The sequence below is a fragment of the Pongo abelii genome, chromosome 2, assembly GCF_028885655.2.
Source record: "Pongo abelii isolate AG06213 chromosome 2, NHGRI_mPonAbe1-v2.0_pri, whole genome shotgun sequence".
Classification (NCBI taxonomy): Eukaryota; Metazoa; Chordata; class Mammalia; order Primates; family Hominidae; genus Pongo; species Pongo abelii.
Genome location: NC_085928.1, coordinates 137,351,360 through 137,368,972, shown reverse-complemented (window position 1 = coordinate 137,368,972; position 17,613 = coordinate 137,351,360). Strand labels below are relative to the sequence as shown.

The 17,613-nt window shown below is 35.1% G+C and overlaps 1 protein-coding gene across 11 annotated transcripts in view; it reads right to left on the bottom strand.

Moving 5' to 3' along the window:
- Positions 1-17,613, bottom strand: part of TBC1D5 (TBC1 domain family member 5) — a 592,946-nt gene that overhangs the window by 238,431 nt on the left and 336,902 nt on the right. For all 11 annotated transcript variants that reach the window (XM_063722180.1, XM_063722179.1, XM_063722181.1 and 8 more), the window contains 4 exons: positions 16,263-16,371; positions 14,714-14,803; positions 14,536-14,610; positions 13,025-13,092 (listed from right to left, as the gene is read on the bottom strand). In XM_063722180.1, coding sequence (XP_063578250.1) covers positions 13,025-13,092; positions 14,536-14,610; positions 14,714-14,803; positions 16,263-16,371 — 342 coding nt within the window. The remainder of the gene's footprint in view (positions 1-13,024; positions 13,093-14,535; positions 14,611-14,713; positions 14,804-16,262; positions 16,372-17,613) is intronic.

The following is a 17,613-nucleotide window of genomic DNA, read 5'->3' as shown; positions in this document are numbered from 1 at the left end:
ACATTTGATTATACAAAGACCTATACATGATAGAATGGCTACTAATTCTGTAACAAAAGTAGTTTATGACAACTAGAGTATCCTATTTGCCATTTGGATATGGTCTCATATGACTGCAGTGTGTGGAAGTGAACTGAAAAGTGAGGGATGGAGAACAACTAAACACCAACTTTGAAGCCCCAATAACCAGGAACCCAGGTGCTTGATAGTTGGAAAGACATTCAACAGGGCAATGGTCTGTCATAATACAGACAATAAAGGGAAGCCAGACAAATATCAGGGCTATCTGAAATGCAGGCAACAAAGAGACAAAAAGAATCTTTCCTAAGCAAGAAAAGGGTTAAGAAAAGAGTAAAATGATAAAGGGTTTTGTCACCACATTATAGTACATAATTAGGTAATTAGAAGTATTAAAACAGACAAAGCATTGGGCCCAGATGAAATACTGAAGATGCAAGTATTCAATAAGATGCCCCAGGGGAAAAAGGAAAGCCCTTGGTGAAGGTTTATAATCATGCAATAGGACAAAGAAGCACAGAAAGACTTGAAGGAACAATAACTGTTGTTATGCCCATATTTCAAAAACAGAAAATCAAAACAAGCACTCATCCAAAATTTTTAAATGAGCTGATGAAAACTCCCTAGAATACTATTAACCACCAAAATAACTATAATACCTTACTATGGTTTATTGTTTTATTAAAGCAAAACTGAACAATTAAGCCAAGACCACAACAAGGAACAATTTGATATGGAATAAAAACAGACATACTGAAAGACGCAATTCTTTTTCTTCCTGTGTTCCCTATTTTGGTTGGTAATTTCCATTCTCCCTATTCAACCAAACCTGTTTTCTCTTCTTTGCAGGCACATAGCTGAATTTAATTTCCCAGCTTCCTTTTCAGTTAGCTGTGGTCATGTGACTTGAGTGCTGGCCAATGGAATGAGAGTGGAAATTATGTGGTACCACGAAATACACTCCCCTAACTTCCCCACCGGCAGGCCTCTGTACACATTTCCCCTTCTAGTAGACAGAATGAAAAAGATCATGGGGAGGGCCTTGAAAACTCCATTGGGATTGTGCTGCTCTTAAAACTATATCTGCAAATTTTTTAATTCTCACATTTCCCTTCTGAGGTAATGGCATAAAAACGACATAGCTTCTACATGGCTCTTTTTCTTTCTTGGATTGCTTGATCTGAAGAAAGTATCTTCTGAAGGAGGACCGTAAAGCAGCACGTTAGAGAGATCCACATGGAGAGGAACCAAAGTGGATACTCCAGCCATAGTCAAGCCATCAAATGTTTGCAGCTCCAGTAACCACGTGACTGCAATCTCATGAAACACTCCTAAGCCAGAATCTCCCAGCTACACTGCTCCCAAACTCCTGATCCACAGCAACCATAACATAATAATTAATTGTTGTTCTAAGCCACTAATTTTGATTGATTAATTACATAGCAAAATATAATAGAGGTTTTGATATCTGAAACTGGGGTGCTGTTTCAAAAAAAAAAAAAACCAAAAACCTAAAATATGTGGTAGAAGTGCCTATGGGACTGGATAGAAGACAGAAGGACCTTCAGGAGAGCATCAGTGAGAAATTAAAGCTGTGGGAAAAAGACTATTAGCAAAAGACAATCTGCAAAGAGGTTGCCAGTGAAGGCTTAAATAAAAGTGAGGAAAACATTACAGCAAAAAAAAAATGGAGGAAAGGGGTTCCTTATTATGCAGTGACAGAAAGTCTGCCAATGTGATGGCCTCTAGTTATATGGAACATAGAAAATGAATCTAATAAACTGAGTGATCTAGCTAAGGAGATATCCAGGCAGAGTACTGAAAGTACTGTCTGGTTTATTTGTGTTACTTATAGTAGAATGAAAGAAGAGAAAAAACAAAAGGAATAACTGGTAAACATAAAGGTGCTAGAACTTTCTTGGTTTGAAAATAAAGCTTTTTCTCATTCCCAGCTTCTCAAGTCAGCAAATGATACCAACATTAACACACTGCTTCTGGGCAAAGATCAAATCTAGGACAAAGACAGGCAAGAATTAAAGATGAAATCAAAGGTGTGACTGTAAAAGCCTTTGTTAAGATCTCAGAAAGCTCTAAGATGATGCCACAGAGAACCCTTCAGTCAGACAAAAGGCCCTTACATTTTTTATTTTTTATTTTTTTTTTAGTGATGGCATAAAATTGAATTTACTAAGTAATCATGATAGTTACTGGTTGTAATATTAGTGCAGAAAATAGGGTCCAGTCTTATGCTAACATCTTCTTTTTACATGATCCACTTGCTGTGTCATGTGACCTTTTTTAAAAAAAATTATACTTTTAAGTTCCAGGAAACATGTGTAGAATGTGCAGGTTTGTTACATTAGGTATACACGTGCCATGGTGGTTTGCTGCACCCTTCAACCCGTCATCCACATTAGGTTTCTCCTAATGCTATCCTTCCCCTAGCCCCCCAACCCCGCAACAGGCCCCAGTGTGTGATGTTCCCCTCCCTGTGTCCATGTGTTCTCATTGTTCAACTCCCACTTATGGGTGAGAACATGCGGTGTTTGGTTTTCTGTTCCTGTGTTAGTCTGCTGAGAATGATGGTTTCCAGCTTCATCCATGTCCCTGCAAAGGACATGAACTCATCCTTTTTTATGGCTGCATAGTATTCCATGGTGTATATGTGCCACATTTTCTTTAACCAGTCTATTTTTGATGGGCATTTCGGTTGGTTCCAAGTCTTTGCTATTGTGAACAGTGCTGCAATAAACATACATGTGCATGTGTCTTTATAGTAGAATGATTTATAATCCTTTGGGTATGTACCCAGTAATGGGATTGCTGTGCCAAATGGTATTTCTGGTTCTAGATCCTTGAGGAATCACCACACTGTCTTCCACAATGGTTGAACTAATTTACACTCCCACCAAAAGCATTCCTGTTTCTCCACATCCTCTCCAGCATCTGTTGTTTCCTGACTTTTTAATGATCACCATTCTAACTGGTGTGAGATGGTATCTCATTGTGGTTTTGATCTGCATTTCTCTAATGACCAGTGATGATGAGGTGTTTTTTTTTTTTTCATATGTTTGTCGGCCACATAAATGTTTTCCTTTGAGAAATGTCTGTTCATATTCTTCACCCAGTTTTTGATGGGGTTTTTTTTTCTTGTAAATTTGTTTAAGTTCTTTGTAAATATCTGGGAGTACAACTTAGAAAGGATGTGAAGGGACCTCTTCAAGGAGAACTACAAACCACTGCTCAAGGAAATAAGAGAGGACACAGACAAATGGAAAAACATTCCATACTCATGGATAGAAAGAATCAATATCATGAAAATGGCCATACTGCCCAAAGTAATTTATAGATTCAATGCTATTTCTATCAACCTACCATTGACTTTCTTCACAGAATTAGAAAAAACTACTTTAAATTTCATATGGAACCAAGAAAGAGCCCATATATTCATGACAATCCTAAGCAAAAAGAACAAAGCTGGAGGCATCATGCTACCTGACTTCAAACTATAATACAAGGCTACAGTAACCAAAACAGCATGGTACTGGTACCAAAACAGATATATAGAACGATGGAACAGAACAGAGGCCTGAGAAGTAACACCACACATCTACAACCATCTGATCTTTGACAAACCCGACAAAAGCAAGCAATGGGGAAAGGACTCCCTATTTAGCAAATGGTGTTGGGGAAACTGGCTAGCTACATGCAGAAAACTGAGCCTGGACCCCCTTCCTTACACCTTATACAAAAATAAACTCAAAATGGATTAAAGACTTAAATGTAAGACCTAAAACCATAAAAACCCTAGAAGAAAACCTAGGCAATACCATTCAGGACACAGGCATGGACAAAGACTTCATGACTAATACACCAAAAGCAATGGCAACAAAAGCCAAAATTGACAATGGGATCTAATTAAACTAAAGAGCTTCTGCACAGCAAAAGAAACTATCATCAGAGTGAACAGGCCTCACAGCTCTAGCAAGTAGAGATCAGGGATCTGCTAAACATCCTACAGTGCGCAAAACAACCTCTCAAAACAAAGAATTGGTCCAAAATGTTAATATTCCCAAGGTTGAGAAACACTGCATTACAATATATAAACCCAGAAGGCAGAAACAGTATCTACTTATTTAGTCTCCACCATTTTTTGAATAAGATTTGAGATACTGATTCATTTATGTTTCTGTCCTGTTTTGCTTCACAAAGTGCTTGCACACTGAAGGTATTTAATAAACATTTCTTGAAGAAGCATTAAATCTAGGCAAACAAGATTAACATAAATTATAGAGTAATGGAAAAACAGAAGTCCCAGGTACCATTTCCATTTTGGCCTTAACAAGTTATATTTGTTTATTCATGTCATAGTCTTTCTGAGCTTCAACTTTTCACCTCTGCAAAATAACAGGATTTTACTAGATGACTATTAATGACATAAATGCTTACAATGGGTGTCAAGTACTGGGAAATACGAAGATACAAAACATATAAACTCAAGAAAATCTAGGAGAAAAAAAACAGACATCTTACAGATAATTTTAAAAGAAGATAATTACAATAAAATATGTATTATATATTAAAGAACAGAAGAGGCAGTCTTTTCTTTATTTGAATCTTGAACTTCTAAAACAGTGGTTGACACAACAGTGATCTCTCAAGTAGTATTTGCTGAATGGACAAATATACCTACAAACCTTACAAACAACCAAACCTTTAAGGAAAATTAAGACGACGCAATCGGGCACTAGGGATATGAAGGCAAAGCAAAAGGAAAGCCTGAACAAGGTTCTGCTTTCTTTAATTTATGTTTTCAGTGAAGAAAAGAATGACATATAGCTTTCATAGTTCATAAACAGGAGGGGAATACAGAATTTTTTAAAGTGAAAAAAAAGAAAGTAGTAATTTATTGTGATGACAATGAGTAGGACTCAGCCCAAGAGGACAGCAGAAAAATCTCCAAGAGGCTAATAAGGAAGGTGGAGTAAGAAATCACCATACAGTTGAGAAGATTAAGCAAAAACAAAAAGAAAGAGGGGCAGTTTGGGATGACAGGATATAAGATTGGGAGAAGGCAGGTGTGGCTGCAGTTCAAGAGATGGGATCTGTTACCATCTAAGTAGAGGTCTTCATCTAAGGTTCTTTCTAGTTCTACAATGCCTGAGTCACTTAACAAGCCCTTTACCCCACTCCTCCACTCCTCCAAAAACATCTTTCTGTTCCTACCATAAAGGTAAAAAATTAGGAAAAAATATAAATGTAGGTAGATATACTGTACATGTACTTTCAGTGCCAGACAAGACTGTGTCGCAAATGGAAATACAGACTTTATTTTGAAGTTTTTCAATAATTAAGAAAAAAATTAAAAAATTAAATACAAAGCATTACCCCTGAAGTACCAAAGCTGCTTCAATTCTAAATCTGCTGAAATGTTCTAAAAAGACTGTGTTACACTACCAAACAGGCTGTGCCCACTGGGAATATTATTTTACTACTCACCAAACTTTACTTTTTAACCTTCTCATAATCATATAAATCTACAACTATAAATAGTCCTTAAAAATCTGGGCTCATTTAAAACAAAGAAAATCTGAAAAGTAAAAACTCTATTGGTCAGCAGTTCAGAGGGTACCCCTATAACTGTGCTGCCCCTATGTACTACTGCTCCTAAATTCCGAAGATTAGGAGCACCAGAGTGCTAATGAAAGCACTGCAACTATATTTTCATTAAAATACTGAAAAAAATTTAAGTTTTTAAAAATCTCACAAATTAGAATAAATGTATGCTAAGAATTTGCATGCTTAAATGAAACAGAAATGGGAAAAATATACTTTAAAACAGTATAGGAGCAGTACAGGAAAAATACTAAATATACATATGCAATAGTAATTATTTTGTTTTTACCTTAAGTGTCAAATGAGGAAGGACTACAGGCCATTTGACAGAAGAATTATTTTTCATATTCCTGAAAATCTGTTTTCCCCCCTCTTTAATATTTAAGAAACACATACAGGTTGCCGACAACTCTTAGAGAGCGGCTTGTGTTGTAGTTTTCACTTTCTCGGCTGTGAACAAGTGCATATGTGAGGGCTGGTCGTGCATGCACAAGCATGTACTTTGCCTGCATTAAATAAAATCACAACACAACACCAAGTACATCCACTCATTCATGTGTGCCTGCAGTCCACCTCGAGGAGACTGAAAATATAAATACAAGCTGCTATTTTGGTGTGATCACAGGAATATGGCAGCTTGTATTTTTTTTTCTCTTTAACATTTTAACACTGGGCAGATTGTCGGCATTAACACACCAAAATCAATTCTGCTCTGAAATTGCTTGTAAAATCCTTCTTCCCAGAGGAATTTGTTCTTTATTTCAATAAAAAATGGGCTTGGAGGAAACTGTGTAGGAGATACCGACATTTAGGACATCTTAACTTTGTAAAGTGTGACATAAATGGACCAAATTACTGGGAGTATTTCTTTTTCAAAATAGGAAATGAGAAAGAGGATCTTTAAATTTAAAAAAAATCAATAAATTACTCAGTAAAATAACTTTTGAATATGCTTAACATAGAAAAAAATTCAAAACTAATCTAGTTTCCATCCATATATCACAATGTAACATAATAACTACATTTGACCAAAAATTCAGGTAAGATTTATTTACTGTAAAAATTCATGTCATTTTCTAAAGGAGAGAGAAAAGAAATAAAAGTAAATGTTTCACAGAGGCCATATCTAAAAGTTCAACATGAATAAAAAGCAAAATGCAGACATTTACATCATATATTACACAAAAATAAAACAATAATGAATTATCATTCCAATTTTAGTATATGTGCTGCTGAGGCGAGCATAATAATGAATTATCTATACAGCACTGTCCAAAGAACTTTCTGTAAGAATCGAAGTATCCTCTATAAGAGTTGTCCAATACAGTGGCCGTTATCAGCTATAGCTACTGTGATGACTAAAATTTTTAATTTTATTTAAATTTATATTTAAACAGCCACATGTGGCTGGTATCTACCAAACAGTACAGCACACATCTATAATTTTTAAAAGAGAATTTAAAGAATTTTTTTTTTACTTCCCTACCTGCTCCTTTTCTCTTGCAAGCAATTATTAATGAATCCAGAAAATATCAAATAAGGTGTGTTTTAATTGAGGAGACAAAGTTTGCTTGCAAAATATCAAATTATAAGACTTAAAAAACTGAGAAGACAAAATTTGCTTAAATAGATTATGTTTGAAGCATGGCATACATATACACTATAAACAAAAGGAAACATTAAGATGAGAAAGTTCCTTTTTTTTAAGACAGGATCTCACTCTTTCACCCAGGCTGGAGTGCACTGGCGTGACCACAGCTTACTGCAGTCTCAACCTCCTGGGATCAAGAGATCCCCCAACTACAGCCTGCCAAGTAGATGGGACTACAGGTGTGTGCCACCATGTCTGGCTAATTTCTGTGTTTTCTGTGGAGACAGTTTTGCCATGTTGCCCAGGCTGGTCTCAAATTCCTGGGCTCAAGTGATCCTCCTGCCCTGGCCTACCAGAGTGCTGGGATTAAAGGCATGAGCCAACACACCTGGCCCAAGAAAGCTGCATCTTTAAAAACTCACCATGGAGATACAAGTAAGAAAAAGAATAATTAAATTATGAATGAGCTACCTAAAATGTTAACTACGATAACTAGAAATAGAAAAGATCAAATATTGAAGATGACAACAAGCATATCAATAGGCAATCAGATAAACTTTTAAATATGGTCAAAGTTACAATTATAAAAGTCAGTTAAAGAAATTTAATCATTTAATTCAAGAGAGGGAAAACACATTTGAAGAAAAGATGAGACTATTTGGCAATAGCTTATAAATATGTTAATCTGCAAATGATGTTATAGATGCTGCATATATATTTTTAGAATAGACCTTGATAGACCAAATAACATACTTCTTTGGCATCTAATATGGAAATGATATTTTATCCTCAACTCATTATTTCCACCATTTTAAATAATACTGAATTTCATTTAATGTTACAGCTTTTGAAACATGGCGAAATTTGTTCAGAATAGACAATTCAAGTTCTAAATTAGAATGCTGTAAATGGAAATTCCTTGATTTACCTTTTGATTATCAGTTTTTTCAGTAATAAAAGTGGGAATAGTAACAACCTTATTAGGTTAAGATAAAGAACAATTAATTGAAATGAATGCAAAACGCTTTGAGGCAAAAAAGGGTTAGTGACATAAAAGAATATTAAAATTGGCTGAAGGGGAAGATAATATTTAATACAGTGACGTATCCAGATCAAATAAATTAAATAATGATGGCAGAATCACAGCTCATGAAATCAAATTATCTTGTTTAAACTCATACTAGAAAGTTGATAATAGTATTTTTTAAAGTGTGCTTATGTCTGTGAAAATTTAAAGAAGCTTGAGATAATTACTAAAACTGAACAACACCAATCATCAGTGATAAGATTCACAATCAATGATCATTTATTAAGCACCAACTTGGTGATAAGCAGTGAGACAAAAACAAGACTAGGTCCATGCCTTCAAAGGGTTTACTACTAGGTTTGAAAGATAAGATCTGGGCTAACACAAGAGCTCTTGTACATACTGCTTCTCTTAATGGCACCAATAATCCTGCATTGTAACTTGTTTTTCCCTGTTTTCTCTGTAAGCTTCTTAAGGGTCCATATCACATTTATCTTGGCATCTCCAGTGCCTGGTACACTAAGCAGATCAATATAAATGTATTGAATACACTGACAGATGGACCTAAATAAATATAAGACCAAACAAAATTAAATAATATTAAAAAGTTATTAAGAAAATTCTATAGAACACAGACTAGGCACAAATGATTTCCAATTGCCAAGACTGGAAAATGTTTCATTAACTTGGGTGATGAACTCAGGCCTTGAATGGTGAGCTGTCAGGAATGTAACAGGAAGCAGAGGAGGGAAGCAGCATTCCAGCAGAGGAGAGCATGAAAGATTCCAAAACATGGAAAATGGAAAGCACAAATCCTGTTCATTGAATAATGCCAGAAGCACTTGTCTAAAAGGGAACTTGGTATGTATTAGAGAAACTGAGTAAGTCCATTCTTCTTCAGGGCACAGGGAGTCATAGAAAGTTCTGGATTAGGCAAAGAGAATGATTATAAATGTGCTTTGAGTAGAGTGATTAGGCTGTTAACACATGGAATGGACTGGAAGTGGAAAAACACTAGATCCCAAGAAAACAATTAAACAAGCAAGTGACTGCGGGCAGGAGGTAAAAAGGATCTGAAACAGAGCAGTAAAAATGGAACAGAAACTTATGAATGTGAAAAAACTACACATAATGATCCCCTAGTTTGTATTTTGAAACATAAAATACATATCCCCAACCCATCTACCTACTCCTGTCTTTATTACTACATTTTTAGTCTAATAAATCACTAACATCACTTAACTTGAAATACTCCAATAGACTCCTAGTTGCTTTTTCAGCTTCCATTCTTACATCCACCTTTGCCCCACTGCACAGCAGCCATAATTATCTTTGTAGGTATCATGCCACTGCTCAGTGTCCTCCAAAAGCTTCCTATTGCAATCAGAATAAATCCTTACTTTTTACTGTGGTCTACAAGACTGTTTCTCTGGCCTTTGCTCTCCTCTCAGATTTCCTTCTCTAAAGCATTTGCTCTAGCCGGCCTGACTTCTTTTTGCTCCTCTAAACACTGAGCTCATTTTCACTGAGAAACTAACTTTGCCCTAGCTACTCCCTCTGTCTACATGTTCTTGCCCTAGTTCTTCACATGGCTGGCCTTTAAATTTTTTCACATCTCAGCTCAAATGTCATCTTCTCAAAGACGTCTTCTCCAATCGCTATTCCTAAAATAGCCATCCCACTGGCTACTCTCCTCCTAGCTATCTAGTTACTCTGCCTTATTTCTTCAGAACAATGATCACCCTCTGTAATTATTCTCTTTATCTATACATGCTTGTTGTCTCACCACTCTCCCGACACCACACTAAAATATACAACCTGTGATGGCAGCACCCTATCTGTGTTATTCACCACTCCACTCTGTCCCCCACAGTGCAAAGGGCAATTATGGAACATAGCGATGCTCCATAAATATACATTTTTTAAAAAATTCTTATCACAAAGCTAATAAATAAGTAACACTTTATAACCTTATCTGGGCTGTACTTCTTTTATTTTATTAGCAAATTCCTCACAGACTGAAATGAAAAACATATATTTTAGATCATGTAGTACCTTATAAAGATGTAAAGTAAATTTATACAAGCTATTCAGCTTTTACAATTAAATAATTTGGTGGACTTAAAATAAGACTGACCGCCTTACCTCACAAGATAAGTATTCGCCAGAAAATTTATACAGAAATGACAAGGAGACTTAATCTAAATGTGGAGAGAGCCATGGGAGAGTCTTCAAGAGAAGAAGATATGGAACCCTCCTGTGATGGTTAATATTGAGTGTCAACTTGATTGGATTAAGGGATGCAAAGTATTCTTCCTGGGTGTGTCTGTGAGAGTGTTGCCAAATGAGATTAAAATTTGAGTCAGTGGACTCAGAGAGGCAGCCCCATCCTCACTCTGGATGGGCATCATCTAATCAGCTGCCAGTGTGGCTAGAATAAAGCAGGCAGAAGAAGGTGGAAAGAGCAGGCTTGCTGAATCTTCCAGCCTTCATCTTTCTCCCGTGGTGGATGCCTCCTGCCCTCGAACATCAGACTCCAAGTTCTTCAGGTTTTTGGACTCTTGGACTTAGACCAGCAGTTTGCCAGGGGCTCTTGGGGCCTTCAGCCATAGTGAAGGCTGCACTGTCGGCTTCCCTACTTTTAAGGTGTTGGGACTCGGACTGGCTTCCTTGCTTGTCAGCTTGCAGACGGCCTATTGTGGGACTTCACCATGATCATGTGAGTCAATACTCCTTAATAAACTCCCCTTTATCTATACATCTATCCTAATAGTTCTGTCCCTCTAGAGAACGCTAATACATTTCCCTACTATGTTATCAACTATAGGGCCTCCTAGCTACCTTCTCTGGGTCACTGGTTTGCCATTTTAATTAAAATAAACTAGTAGAGATACATTTGAAGAAAAACACTGTATGTGTGTGTACATATATACACACACACACATATGTATGTGTATAATATACATATATGTATATGTATATATGTATCTGTGTATATATCTTGCATTTTTGTAAGAAAAAAACAGAAAATATAGAAGTTTTCAAGAACTAACACTTTCTTACATAACAAAGCAGAAATGGTCGAACTAAGTAACTAAAATGATGAAAAAATTCCCAGTATCACTGCCTGTTTGGTGTGGCTATCAGAGGTTTATTTTCCCCCTTTCTTGTTTGCTATTTCTTTAAGTCAATCCGGCCCCCGTGGCCTCTGACTCTGTGACTCGGCACCAGCGCTGTGGCCCCTTCATTTCCATTTGATAACTGTAGAGAGCTTAATTATAATCCTGCTCATTAGACAGATCAATCTGAAGTTGGCAAGTTTTTAAATGTAACTATCTAGCATTTTAAAAAAGGGATGCCTTTATAGTTTAGTTAACAATATATACTGCAAATTTTGTTTTTAAAAGGCCTGTTTACTACCAGTGATTAACTATGTACTTACTGAGGAAATTCCTTCTTTTGTTTTATTCAAATATTTACCGAGTGTCAGGACTCCTGTGTGCTAATACAATGATGCTCTACTTTCTGCACCTATATACTAGGGAGACCAAGCACTATTACCCATATCTCTGAGAGTAGCTTCCCTAACTGGGTTACTCCTGAGTTAACTGGATAACTCAAGCTAACCAAAATCATCCCAAACTTCCCACCCATACCCTATTACCACTGCCAATTACCTGTGGTTTCATTTACTCTAAACCTGTGATTCCTCTGAATTATTTTCATTTTAAAGAAATTGTATTTGTTAAATATGTACTACAAACTTAGTAGCAGTTCATGTCATCTTATTATTCAGTATTTATAACTTGCAAAGAAATGAGTATCAGAGAGCGAGAGGCCTTGACATGATAATAGATTTAGCAGGAACTGAACTAGGAGTGGAGCACACAGGCAAAGCTGCAGAAGTACTTGGAGGAAGCCACCAAAGATACTCACGATTCTGCACATACCTGGCTAATCCCAGATCCTAAGGATTACATTAAGTTTACTAAAATTTATATAATGATTTATAGTTTAAAGTATAAACTTATCTAATTTACTATTCTGACAGATATTAATTAATCCTCAAATATCATAAGAGATGGTTACTATTATCCCCATTTAACACAAGAGGAAACTGAGAGGGAAAGATGTTGAAGTAATTTTCCCACAATTACAGCATCCATTAGTTACAACTCTATGATCTTCTGACACAAACTCCATTTACTCCTCACCCTATGACTCAGAAAGATGCAGTCGAATATATCAAAGTTATGGACATCATGCTAAGCAACAAATTACCCTTTTACATAGTAAATACTGAGCAGATTGAGAGAAGAAATTGTTTGCAAACCTGAATAGCTTCAAGAGGAAGAGAAGTAAGGATAAGAATAACAGTTGTCATTTAACAAGTTTTAACAAGTAACTTGGTTAGAAAGGGATTCAAATGCATAAAGCAAGAGACAAATTTTTCTGGCAACAAGACTATACAAGATAACCTTAAATATGACTTCAAATAATTGTTGGAAATTGATAAAACTAATTAAATATTATTGAAGATTATCAATATTATAAATGTAATTTACTTTTAAAAAGGGAACATAGAAATCTGTATCATTAAGAGTAGAAAACAACCCTTATTATCACAATTTGTCAAAACAAGTTTGTTATTAACACAAGTAGAATACTGCATTCAATTAAGTTGACTCTGCAGATTTTGTGTTTTGTTAAAATTAGAAAGAGATAACAACAATTTGAATTATTCAAAGTAACATGTAAATAGTTCTACATACGTTCTTTTGACATCTTGTTCAATCATTGATCGAAGTTCTTTATCTTGGAAGAATTTGTTCCAAAGACTCTGAAATAAGGAAAACAATCTATTATATAGTCTCACACCTTTGTTTTACTTTTAGTGATTTCAATTTAATAATGTAAATGGTTAAATTTATTCTTTTCTGATCATTTCACATTGCAGATAGAAAACCTGAGACTGGGGTAATTTTTATTAAAATCTAATTTAATCTCAGAAACACATCTTTATTCTAACATCAATTTTTCCAGTTTGATATTATCATATAAAGTCAGCCCTCCTTATCTGCAGGCTCCACAACAAAAATCCAACCAACTGTGGATCAAAAATATTGGGAAAAAATTAAAAATAGCAATACAACAATAAAAAAATACAAATCAGAAAAACAACACAGTATAACAACTTTATTTAGCATTTACAATCTATTAGGTATTATGAGTAATCTAGAGATTATTTAAAGTATACAGGAGGATGTACACAGGTTATATGGAAATACTTATGTCATTTTATATAAGAAACTTGATCATCTGCAGATTGTAGTGCCCATGAGGGGCCTGGAACCAATCCCCTGTGAATAATGAGAAACTAGTGTATATTCTCAAAATTTTTATTATCTATATAAAGTGAACAATACTTTTCACTGCCATATGCTATTGCTACTACCCCTGTAACAACAGAAAGGTGCTTGGATTACAGCAGGACTCATGGGCCAACTGTCCCCCGCTTGAACCTGACCTGAATTCCCAATGCACTAAGAAAGATGGGTGAAGTTTTTCTACAGAGCTTGGTTTTATAATCCAGTAGGTTTTTATGTACATTTTAAAATGTGAATTTAAGGGAAAGTTTTTAAAAATTACTTAATAGTTTATGTTCTTAAACCAAAGAGTCTATAAATACTTACGTATTGGGAAAGAGAAATGCTAACACTATGTATTAAATGGAAAAAAATGTGTTTTTAGGTAAACAGGCAAAAATTAGAGCACTCACACTTTTGAAGTTACATAATATCTCTAAAGTAGTAATCCTTGTCTTCACTGGAATATGAATAGAAGTAGACCTGATTTTTTAAAAACTTCTTCATAGACTCACTACAAAGGGTTACTTCTTTCTTCCTGCGAGTTAGCCCTGCTAAGTGAGCCCTTCTTTATTTTCATGACGAAAGGAGGCTTTCCTTAGCTACCCAATTCCCCACTGCAACCCTGATAAAAGTTCTATTCTCATCTTTATGCTCTTATATTTTACCCTTAGTTCTTACAGAATCCCGAGATTTCTTTGTACTGCCATTCCACAGAAACAGATCATAAATTTTCTACAACACAGTATATATATGTAATGTAAAATCATTTCTACCAGGTTTTAGGTGGTACTGTATGTGGAATAAAGAAAATAGTTAGCATGAAATATATTGCTTTCATGGTGACTGGCAACCAGTCACATAAACATATTCTTAGCAGCAAAAGAGGTTAAGACATGAACAAAGACGAACTTTACCCCTTCATCCTGTGAAAGAGGATTATTGATCACCAAATCTTGTTGGCCAACAATCTTCCTCGGGTTGGTAATATGCTAGTAAAGAAAGAGAAAACACACACACAAAGATCAGAGGCTACTGGACTTTAAAGTGTACATAAGAAAACAATTACATTAATTAAATACACTATTTACTTACTATTTCTTTAATGTTGCTATACCATGCTCTTAATTCTTCAATTCTACTTATCCATTGACTTTTGTCTTGAGGAAGAACACAAAGAAATAGCTGTCAAGAAAAACAGAAGAAATTTTTGTAAAAATCTTAAGATCTAAAATGTGAAACTATGCCAAACTGAACCACCTGAACATTGAAAGACATAATATTCATGATATTTCATATTCATATCATCATTTCAATTCTTACCAATTTCTGTTTGGAGATATTTAAGAAATATATAATCAGAAAATTCAAAAAGTGAACAAAGGCCAAAAAGCAAGATAACAAAAGCTACACCACAAAATAGAATCAAGCTCCCCTTCACATTTACATTAGAAAGGAAGAAAAATTCATTGAGGTTCAAACATAATTCACATTTTACATTCTAGTCTTAATGGGAGTGGTAGGGGGTTATTAGGGAGCACAAAGTCTGATTCGTAATTGCTACATTTAAGGTTTTGTTTTAAAACAAGCTGGTAAAAGATAGTGAACAACAGCCTCACGGAGGGCATAGCCTGAAACATGAAAGCATTCCTTTTACAGAAAAAAAATGTAATTTAAAGCTGGCAGTCAGCTTATGAAAATAACAAACATTCTTAAAATGACAAATTTGATTTAATTTAGTTTAATATAATATTAAAATAAATTTGGATTTAGGTTTATTTTTAACAAATGAAAGACAGTAAAAGTTAAACAACAGGGAATGGGGGTGGGGTACAAATACTTGTATACAAATATTCTAGCAGCAGGTCTCCTGCCTTTAATGCCTGCATCTAAAAGAAGCAAAGTGTATTTTAATTATTAAATCTAAATTATTGAACCTAAAACTGTCTAATACACTATGTGTTTTTGTCTTTACTTGCACAGACTCAGTATGCTTAATTTATGCAGATAACTCTAAAAACTTATGATAGAATTCATTCTAGAAATGAGTCTAAACCTAAATAAATTCATGTTTAGAAAACAAAAACAAACAATATTTCAAAGCAATTAAAAAGATAACTATAGATTATTATTACTAGTTTTGGTAATCAGTGGTCCTTTTCCTCTAAAGGAGAGTGATCCAATTTCCTTCCACTTCTTGCCACCCCTCACTACTAAAAGAAATGTGAAAAATATTTTCCGGCTGCCATTTATGAAGAAAAAAGGGAAGATAACTAAATGATCGCTTGATATAGTAGGAACCTAATAGTTCACCCCCAACCACTGCCTTTTCTTGCAAATCTTCAAGAATTTCTGCAAGAAACTCTGGGAAGTGTAAACGTGTTGCTCTGAATTTGGCACCATCAAAACAGTTGAAAAGATAGTTTTTTTATATGACTCTTTTACCATTATCACTTACTCAGGACTAAGGTAGTTCAACCTTATTAGTAAATGTCCTATGAAAGATAAACATAGATGGTCAAAATAATGGGAGTGAAGTCTCTTGGAAAATTCAGTGATCCCCTGCATGGCTAATCTTCCAGGGCATCAGGTAATGTGTTGATATATTGCAACCAGAAACTGTAAATAAATATTTTCTTCTTACCTTCCAGCAAATGCTGCGGAACCTGCTGCTTCTCAGCTGCCCATTAATCCCCTTCTGCCTTATTGTTGCCAAGTAATTGTTGTTTACAAATAGTTCTTCCCATTCTTTCCTATATGAAAGAAACCAAAGCATGAGAATCCTTTTGTTAAAATTCCTCTGCTTGGAGAGAAGTTCTATGGGAAATTAATTTTAAGTAAGTCTAAAAAATGCAACTTTTAAAACATATATATTTAGTTGTGTACTGTTTCTGAATGCATGGCTGTCTTTTTGGACACAGTTCTTCCGTAGATTTAATGAATATGTAGATAGCTATAATTACGCCAGCTACTGAAATTCATAATGTCTATGGAGGCTATTCCATTTCCTTTAAAATGCTGATAGTACAGTTCAGTGAGTAAACAAGAAAAAAATGAATAATATAAATATATGACTGTTTTAGCCAATGACAAAAACATACCTGCTCCAAAAATATGCAACAAAGAAGTGTAATGTTGATTATATTAGCTTCTCATGTGAAATACCTGTTTAAATGAACCAATTTCTCTTTAATGTCAGGCTGGACAGTAAAGAATAATAGAAGACTACTTTAACTGTTAGTGCTGCTTACTACTGAAATTGCAACTTCTTTCTACATGATCAGTTTTAAAATTTTAACAGGTGTGGGCAAATTTGAAAAAAAATCAAAAAATTAAAAAGCCTCACTGTAAAAATTGTTAAAGGCAAGCTTGAGTACCTTGCAGTACCTATGGCTGAGTAGATAAACAACTGAAATATGCCTCCCAGGCATGCAGACACCAGGGGCCTAACACCTGTGCCTCATTAATATACAAGTAAATCTGCTCTACTAGGAGACAATTGGAAATTAATTGTCCCAAACCATTTACTGAGTTTGAATAAAGGAATCAGACCTACATTCCCTGCATCTTGCACCAAACTAAACATTAAGAATCACTTGAGTAGAGGCTACTGAGATTAGCTTTATGAAATTTCTCCCAAATTCCATCATATCACAATAAAATTTGCATATAACTTAACATTTATTATCAAAGCTGAAACCCTGACGGCAATATCTCAAGAGAGATTTCTGAAAAAGAAAGCCACTAAAACCCTCAATCATTCTTCTGTTACATACACGTGTGGTTGTCACTGGCTAGACCCTACTCATTTTGAGAAAGGATAATCTTGCATACTATGCTTAGAGTAATGAACTGTACACAAAAATTTCAAAACTTGCCCATGGGACAAAATGCATCTTCTCCAGAAAAGAAGTTCCAGAAGAGTGACCAAAGACAATGACACATTCCCTACTGCCACCAGCAGAACTTCCAGCTTTAACCCAGTAGCGTTGTGA